This window comes from Mya arenaria, chromosome 1, assembly GCF_026914265.1.
Source record: "Mya arenaria isolate MELC-2E11 chromosome 1, ASM2691426v1".
In the NCBI taxonomy this organism is placed as follows: Eukaryota; Metazoa; Mollusca; class Bivalvia; order Myida; family Myidae; genus Mya; species Mya arenaria.
Window position 1 is genome coordinate 3,930,491 of NC_069122.1, and position 9,747 is coordinate 3,940,237.

Here is a 9,747-nt window from a genome sequence, read left to right on the forward strand (position 1 = left end):
ACGAGCAATCAATGATGACGCTGTAGGAAAGGGCACTGATTTGACGGAATTTACACACTTCATGAAAAACTACAGATGAACACGCCAAACACAATGTCAAATGGGTTAATGAAATTGCTCGAGGACCGATGACATTAGGCCCAAATAGCTAAATAACGCCGAGCTTCCGCTGACTAATGATGCTTGGCGCTTGATGTTTCCTCGGGTCGCCATTAATCTGTTTGCCAGCAGTCTGTATGCTGCAATATCCAATGGTTTCCGTATGTGTTGGTTTGTTGACAACAATATTGCCTGCATTGCTTTCTGGTCTCTTACCGTAGTTTATAACTATTGTTTATCTCATACGAAAATTATTTAAGAATTTAGGAGTTTTCGTTTGTTCATCGTTATTATGAGTAACAAAACCCTTTCGAAATGGACAAAAAGCAGCTTGATTTTCTAATATAACAGTGTTTTTAACTCCGGCTCCAGCGACACTATATACGTTTAAAGTAGCTCTAAGGCATGCACATTACAAGCGTTCTTTTGAATAAAACGTGATGTATCAAGTGGTTTGAGCAAAGGCTCAAACGCCCATTGATGCCAACTTGATAGCAGATTTTAATTGACAAAACGACACATACGTTTGATTTACTTGCGCTTGTAGAGTGCTTACAAATCACATATTTTTAACAAGATTTTATTTGCCAAACAGTTTCTGAAAATAATGAGCTTGTTCCGGATTTAAGGTTACCGGAATGTGTCCGGGGTACGAGGACAATGCCGAATGATCAAAACATAAAACGTACATATATATAGTTGTGTTTGAAATGCAAAATAAAGCGGCAACAAGATGGATTCAACAATACCAACTAAATACAAACACATATCGATCATAAGGTAGAGTCAAGTTATTATGCAAACTACTGGTTCGGTAGAATCAACACTTAATTAGCAGTATTGTCCGAGTCTTTAGCCTTCTTCTCCTGGACGTTCTTCGTTGATTGCAACACCTGATATTTAACCTTCAGTTTGTTAAGTTTATCCTCTGCTTCCAAGCGCTTCTTTCTTTCTTCCTCTTCTTGCTGTTGCGCCCTTTCTTTTTCCTTTTTCGCGTCACTCAGCTGCCGCTTAATAGATTTGATGTCTTTTCGCAGTCCTTCTGTTTCCTGCTTATACTCCTTTAAATATATTAACAAATACATTTTGTGTTATTTCAGATAGCAGGGTAATAAAAAGGCAAGATGAGAAAAAGCGAATAACAGAAAATAAAATTTTCTAAGTTTGAATGTATATGAATTAGTAGAAAATTAATTTCCGTTTGAATGTAGCGTACTATCCGCTAGGTGGCGGATAATAGAAGGTTTCGTGCACGAGGAATTAAGTGTAACTGTCATTCAGCTTTGGGCAGTCGCCGTGTTAATTTCAATAACTTTTCTTTTTCATCAAAGTTTGAAATTTTTGTATTGAAAGTTACAAATGGATTGATAGAAATACGTGTTGAACATAAGTTATTAAATATATATGATGTTAATATGATTAAGAAAAACAAAATAATCTTGTTTTATTCAGTTTGAATATATCATTGTGTATGATTTTGTGTGTACATGTACAGTTGGTTGCCCAAGTGCTTAAACCAATATTAAATCTGAAATGCTTGAAATGATATTAGCGTTCTGAGTTGTTTTTGAAGTTAGATATGAAGTGTGTTCATGGAAAGACAGAACATAACGTTACATAAAAAACCCAAAGATAATATTAAAGAACATAGATGATCAGAACAGAACGAAGTGTTTAGGTAACTTAAGCATATACAACTCAAGGTTATAAACACAAAACAAATAACCAAATAAAACGAAATAATCGAATCATCGGAATCTCGCGGTCTATCCATTTGGGTAATCTCTGTCAACAGGGTTATGGAGCGGGTCACACCAGGGTATCTGACGATCAATCAAGCTCTGATCAGGTAATTGGAATTAAGTACTTCTCAACCTTACAGAATATTGCCTTTATAATGTGAGTTATTGTATTGCCAATTGTCGCGATTGTGATTTGTTTTTACGGCGAAACGACTAATACGGTCATGAAACCGTGAGTACTAATACATTTTGAAGGGAGTTCCTTCCCAAGGACAAACCAATTTATGAATGTAAAGATGGTTTACATTTAAAAAACAACAAATATTGCAAACTCGACCAAGGAAATGTAAAGATATAATCGTATTGATAATTCAAATTAACCATTAATGATTGGCCTTATGTAGGCATTATGTCGATTAAATAAGCAATGAAAATGGAAACACAATCGTTCAAAACATACTCTCAGTTGTTTTCTAAACCGATTGATATAGATAAAAACATATAACCGCAACACTCCAGAAAAAACATATTACGTGACAACACTCATTAACTTTCGACTTCTCTACTTCTACTTTTCTCATGAAGTTATGACTTACCCTTTAAAAATATGTATGCTACTTTCGACGATAACTTGTTTGTACATTACGATTTTTTAAACAATAATACAAAGGAAACTACAATATGGACAAGGCCATCAAGGGGCGAAGCTGCCTATACGCGAGTACGCGGCTAAATCCACATGATTCTGACTAAAGATAAAACAAAATGCAGCCAAAGTTGCAGCATGCGTACTTGACTAAATGATCCTATAAAAAGTTCCCAGTACTAAATAAAACACCTTAGAATGCACCAGACTGCATCGTTGTTTTCAAAAATTTCCGAGGGGGCATTCCCCCGGACTCCACTAGCACAATTATGAATCCACGTGAATACGCCCCTGCCAGCAGCCAAAACAAATAACGAAGACCCTGATGAGATCCTCACGGTGAAGGCCTTACAGACACTAAACAAGAGACACACACCATAGGAAAACATTACAAAGAGGGACTACACATGCATCAAAATATATTCATGAATCGAGTATCTAACATTGGCAAATAGCTTTTAATGAATTAAGAATTATCTCCAAGTCGGATTATGGCTTTAAAGCTGCACTCTCACAGATTGAACGTTTTGACAACGTTTTTTATTTTTTGTCTTTGAACGAGCCAAGTGATGCGAAAATGCATGTAACTGATAAAAATGAAAGCTTCCAGCGACACGTACCTGATCATTCTTTTTAAGCTCTACGTTTTCTTTCTTTAAATCAGTCAAACGTTTCTGCTTCTCGTATAGCTTTTGTGTCAGATTCTTTATCTGGAATATAAACACAAGTTCATATTAAAAATAAGTTGAATTGCAGTTCATTTTAAATTGTACAATAAGATTTACAGGGACAAGCTGACAAGGATAAAGCCTGTGTAGAGGCACATGACTAGGACCCTCAAACACGGAAAAAGAGACACAAATGGTATACACAGCGCAACCAAGCCACTCATGAAAGAGTTTACCGCCCTTAAACGGTCAGTGAAACATTATAATAATAAATGTTCAGCCAAGGAAAGTGTAGTTAAGCGATTATTTACTAGGCTTTCTCATTAAGAATTTCCAATTAAGAACTTTCGCGGGTGTTCAAGATCCGCCTACTCCCTCTCATCCAATACACAATGCCAACGTTAGATTTTTGTGCTGACAGTGTGTCAGCCAAGGAGCTAGAATTCAAGTTATAGTTAAATAAGGTCAGTTCTTAATGATAAAGTAATTTGTTAACTTACCGTCTCGTTACATTGTTCAAGGACTTTAGTTGCTGCCTTCTCGGCCGCCTTTTCAGCAATCATTTCCGCCCAGTCTTCCAAGTCTTTGCCGCCCAAATTCACCATTCCTCTAAAAACACACCATACAGTTCTAACATAATCACGACTTATTATATTAATTAATATTAACAATTCGGCAAAATCTCGAAATTCAATGGCCCGTTTGCTTGAAAGTGTTCACTTTCTACGATTAGTATATTTCGTGATTTAACGCCAGATGGTACCAAGGGACATTACAAAATACAAGGTTTGGGACCGTCTGACAGTAACGCAACGAACAAATGTTATTTCATACAGCCTGTGATGTCAAAAGAGAGTTTTAGACTAAAAGTAAAATTTTCATAGTGGGAACCCACTATGAAAATTTTATTTTTAGTCTAAAACTCTCTTTGGTCTCAATAGTCAGGGCAAGTAACCTTACTTGCCCTAACAATTGAGACCATCCATGGTACGGTTATTAATATATTGCCGGCATGGAATTGACATACAAGTGTTATGTGCATTTTAAATTGTCTACCAAGGGATTTCGAATATAATAGTTGATGAATGATACTACATTTGTAATAATTAAAAGATTAGAAGAAGCATTAGAAGCTACTATATGGCGCCGCCATGATGATATAACTCGATATGACCATACCGACAATTATTAATGGTACACGCTTGTTGGGTTATCGGTATGAAAGATTCATTCTGAAAAGCAGATCACCCGATTGTACAAGCAAGATACAAAAGTTTTTAAAAGCGACCATTAGCATTCATGAAAATGTCAACACTATGCGCCATCAAGCTCGGGCATATGTCGTATCCTTTGTTTAGTATTCGTTTAATATTGGTTTTTATCGCATCGTATCATATACAGGAATTGATGTGATGTCGAGCGACCTAAACGACGATAACGTCCAAATGCATACAGTCCAACAACTCGCTCGAACTTGATGAAAATGACCGATTTCTTTACACTGAAGTTTAGCATTCCCGCTTGGCTCGAAATTTCCGAGAATCGGGGTATTTCCTCCGGTCCCTGTGAGTTCGAGCCAACGGAGTTCTACTGTAGTGCATTTTTGCACAAAATGCTGTCATATAGGTCATATACATTGATATGTCTTATACCATATATAGATACAACACTACTGGTAATTTAATGATCGTTTAACAAATAAACAAATGGTCAGAAATACCAGAAATTATATAATAACAATTAAAACAAAGTAAGATGTCGATGTATTGAATTTAATGATATATGTTTGCGAAGTTTAACTCACTTTTTTGACGATGAACGTACAGAAACCTCGTCGCTGCTATTGTAAACTGTAAGATATACACACAACACTTAATCCAATGTCATCGTACTGCAACCATCAGACCTCATCTATCACACAATATCATGCATGGTGAGGTAGAACGCGAGTATGAGCTTCTTTTCGATTTTTATCCGAAAATTGGTATGCACATAAAAGCAGCATATATGCCAAGAAAGAACCTCGAAGTCGCATTCTTCTTTAAAGAAATTGAGAATAATTTAAAAGACTGAAGAACAATTGCATGTAACTTAACTGAAAATATACAGCTTTAACGCTTTCGTTGCGTGCTTTCCTTATACGCTCCTTTTTACCAGACGAGTATATTGTTTTTAAAAAGTATGTTACCTGACGCGCTAGCTGCTCCTGCCATGTTCCTGTTTTTTTGCAAAATGAATTTCATACGATGTTCATAAATGAATGAAATATGACTTAATATATTATGAATATAATGAATATAACTTATGAATGAGATTATCGCCGCTTCGCTAAATGCGTAATTGATATACATTAATGTTCCCTCCAAACCCTATGACCCGAGATAACGAGATCAACAAAATTTGACGAAGAAGTCATTCATTGTTTTATTGACAAAGTGTTGCACACTTGATACAAAAGATGTTTAATTGGAATCTTTGTACTTCCTTCTTTATTTAAACAATTAATATGAACGATAGGCATCTTATTTGTATAGCTTAATAATAACTTAAATAAGTTTGTAAAGGGTTTTCCTTGTATCAGTTGAAATAAATGTGAGCAAAACGCAATAAAGTTGTCGTTTTTGCATTTATCAATGGTATTTCTTCGTACTAAAGAGAACTACTGCGTATTATTAAAAGGAACTTCTGTGTCTATTTTAGGGAACTTCTGTGTATTATGAAATGGAAGTTCTGCGTATTATTTGCAATTTTTGTTTCAAAAATCTTATTTATAAGGGAGTTAACCGAAGGTTTACCTATTTAGCTATATGTAATTTGTTTAACCCTTGTGTATGACTATATTGTACTAGCAAATAATCTATGTAAATAAATTAAATTTAATTAAAAACGACCTTGTGTAATACATAACGAATTGTGTTTGTCCTGTGCAATTTCGACCGACAATGATGCTCGAGTTTTCGTGTTACTGAAGCTTCGAACTTTCGCCAAAATGATTCATATAAAAATAAAAGGGAGGCAGTTGGTGGCCCTGCCATTTCTTTAAACAATCTGCTGATCTACAGGCTGCGCCCGCTCGAAAATGACCTCTTTTCTGAAGTTTCAATTCAATTCCGTAATACACTAGCGCTTTGCCGAGTACGTATAAACTTACTGCGTCTGGATAACACTAGCATGCACATTAAACTAATCAAAATTATAAGTGTATTATGTACCTCCGTATAACTTATTGCGACTGTAAATTTTGATAAAAAGGCAGTTCACATATTATCGGTTCAGGCAACATAAATATGGCAATTCCTTAAAAGCAAAAATACGGGAGCAGATCAGGTAGCTGCGACAGCCATCGCAATCTAAACCAGTTCATAGCCCAAAGCTGGTAGGAGTATTTGTTACGTGCGTACGAAACCGCACACCTCTTAAATGCCCTTCAAATGAGGGTTTGAGGTAACTAGTAAAATAAAGGGGACCGGGCAGGAAATCAGCAAATATCAGGAGCAGGTGAAACAGATGCAAAGCAACTGAAAGTTGCTGCACAAAAAACATTGTCTACTATTAAAATTACTATGAGAGAAGTAAATACATGTATATTAGTTTAAGCCGTAGTCAACTTTGCTGAGCTTCAGATACGTAAGGTTCGAGATTTCAGTAAGACAAATGTTTACGGCTTGTTATATTGTGACATAAGCTAAAGATATGGAATACTTAGTAATAGTTATGTAGGACTTGTATATGAATTAACAATCGAACAAGAAAATGATCGTCTGTGCTGATTTACAGCTCCATGACAATGCTATACTCGACACGGGTATTAACTATTTGTGTACGGAGGTCACAGCCATGGGTTGTGCTAAGTGTGCCCAACGGAGTGGATGCTGTGCAGAAACTGTTAACAAATCTATTAGTGCGACGTGAGCACGTGGCGAACAAGAGTCGGTTGCTGAAGAGATTGTACCATCCCTTGCGAGGTCGCACGATATAAAACATTGTTGACCAAATCAAAGATGTGGTACTCAAAAACCAGAAAAGATTTCAGCGAAGATTTTGAATATTAATTACCGAACTGAAATTTCAAGGGCTTATGTTTAATTTTGTTTGTTTCAAGCTTTATATTGTATATACAACTACTTTGGTTTTTGTTTGACAAGTTTAAAGTGGTAGGTGCTGATATTGTCAGGACGGTGGCCGAGCAGAGGTTTGGATTGTTGTCTGTAGGTATGGATTGACCTAATCATAGGAGCCACCATGTCTTTGTACATTATTGCTTCTGATAATGTCAGCAAAATGTATCAGTACTTTACATGAATAATTAAGTATTTTCCAAAGGATATTTTCAAGCATGCTAAAGTAGAAAAAACAAAACTAAAAAAGCTTGCTTTACCAAATACACATTGCTCTAGCATACTATAATCCCCACTTACAAAATACTACCTGCAATTTTGCTGTTTAAAATGCATACTCTTATTATCTTTAATCTATATTCTTGAAATAAGTTAAACCAATATACGGTTGAATGTCAACTAGATGAACCGTACGCGTGTGGACTGGGCGTACAGCCGAGAAAACTAGTTGATGTGATCATTGTATACAGTGCTCTAATCCATCTTACTTCTTGTAGTTTCCTGCATAAATTTAAAAACGGCTTTGGTAAATAATTTTCCTATGTGTAACCCATTTAAAATATGCTTTTATCTCAAGGTCACCATTAATTGTTAGATAATGATTCAATTCACCTCTGATAATTAGATAGATATATAAGCAATGCAAATAAGTGACGATTATGGTGATGGAATCCACTGTACCGTACAAACGACACCAAATTTTTGAAACAGCAGTTTTCTGTTCATTGAATCTCCACACATGCCGTACTACCGACTTAAGCGGTATTCTATTTACGATGATCAAATTATATCCTTTATACTTCCTTCTTCATTATTCTCGTTGTTTACAAACAGGAGGCATCAATTTGTATTTGCCTAAAACTAACTACGTTTAGGCCCCCCCCCCCCTTGAATATGGTTTTTAGGAAAGCTCACTTTGCATCTTTCTAAAACTCAACAAAGCCATTGCTCTGCCGAACCTGTATCATTGAAGCGGGTATAGAAATCTTACATAGCGTTAAGAAGGAGGAGGTGGAAACGCAATGTTTACTGAATCAAAGCTGAGAGTTGTTATTGGTCCCAGATCAAATCATATCAAATCATATTAAGGGTAATTCGAAAATTCAGATTTCATTGAAGACAATATCCAAATCTCATCTCAATCTAAAGAAGAGAGGGGTAGGACGAAACTTCGAATCATAATTAGGGGGAGACAGAATCCAAAATCCAATTGAAGGGGAGGCTGGAATTTTATACCAGATCTAGTGAACTTTTAAGGGTGATGGCATATCCTTTTCTCATTGCTGTGTAAGAGACAACTTGTTGATTCTTCGAGGGATATGTATAGCAACTGAAGCGATGACATTTTCTGCTATATAACTCTTTTGGAAATTTGTTGTACATTCCGTCAAAAATACATTTTAGTGACAGTTTTGTAAAACAATTCATGAATCTGACAAGAAATAAAAATGACTGACCTGAATTCACTCCTAGCGCTGAAGCACGCGTATTAAGATGTAAAACATTGGTCATTAAAATAAAATGAAAAACAAACAACAAATAAAAAAACACTACCTGATGCGCGTAGGCGCTTGTTGGTTTTTTTTTAATCGCGGCCCAGCGTTGGATTAACACATATGACAAAATGCCCGCAGTTTTAAGGAAAACTATGTCATAACAAATGATATGCTTGAATGCAATAGCACATACATGTAAGTTAGTGTACGCTACTCAAATTGATTGTTTCGAAATTTAAATGGATATTTTTACTGTCGTTAACCATTTATGGAACTAAGTCTTCTCCAAGTCATAATGCCAAGAACATAGATAATTGAGCAGAGTGGTAGATGCTATGTCAAAATTCCCATACATGGACGAGCCTATAGCCAAATAATTTGATGAAATCATTGTGTTACCTATATTTAGAATATTGCCATTCTAAACAGTTTAAAAGTTTATGTGCTGCTTTTACTAGGAACACGTCAATTCAATGTTCAAATTGGATTTTTGAAGATGGTTATATTGATTTATTTCAAACTAAAATTTGAATTTACTTGTTGTCTTAAAGGGCATATTATCATTCTGAAGTTGTTAATCAATGTTCAGTGTACAAACCATAAGCACATAATGAAGAATTAAAAACTGAAAATTCTCAATAACTAAATACAACATCGACAGAGAATAAGAGAATATACCAAGAAGATTACCTACGTACTTGCATATACATAAGATTTTCAAAAGGCACAAGTCTGTAGTCTTGTATATCGAATAAAAATCTAGCAAATATTTATTTTAGATTTATATAGGTATATTAGTGTTCATTCTTTACCATTGATCAAGCCACTTGTACAGGATATTGTTACACTAAAAAAGTGCCAAGACGAACATTATTGTCATATGTAGAATCCAACATTAGATAACAAAGGTCAGCAGTTATTTAAGGGTGAACATGAAACTATTCATTTCTTAACAAAACATATTTAGGCCACTATTTT

At 35.3% G+C, this 9,747-nt stretch overlaps 1 protein-coding gene across 1 annotated transcript; it reads right to left on the reverse strand.

The window, feature by feature from the left end:
* Window positions 1–665: 665 nt before the first annotated feature.
* Window positions 666–5,476, reverse strand: LOC128239545 (uncharacterized). Its single transcript, XM_052956164.1, has 5 exons — window positions 5,344–5,476; window positions 4,960–5,005; window positions 3,656–3,764; window positions 3,108–3,197; window positions 666–1,160 (listed from the first exon to the last, which is right to left on the reverse strand). Exons 1-5 carry the CDS (start codon window positions 5,396–5,398, stop codon window positions 927–929), a joined length of 534 nt encoding a protein of 177 aa, XP_052812124.1. The 5' UTR covers window positions 5,399–5,476; the 3' UTR covers window positions 666–926.
* Between the last annotated feature and the right edge of the window lie 4,271 nt (window positions 5,477–9,747).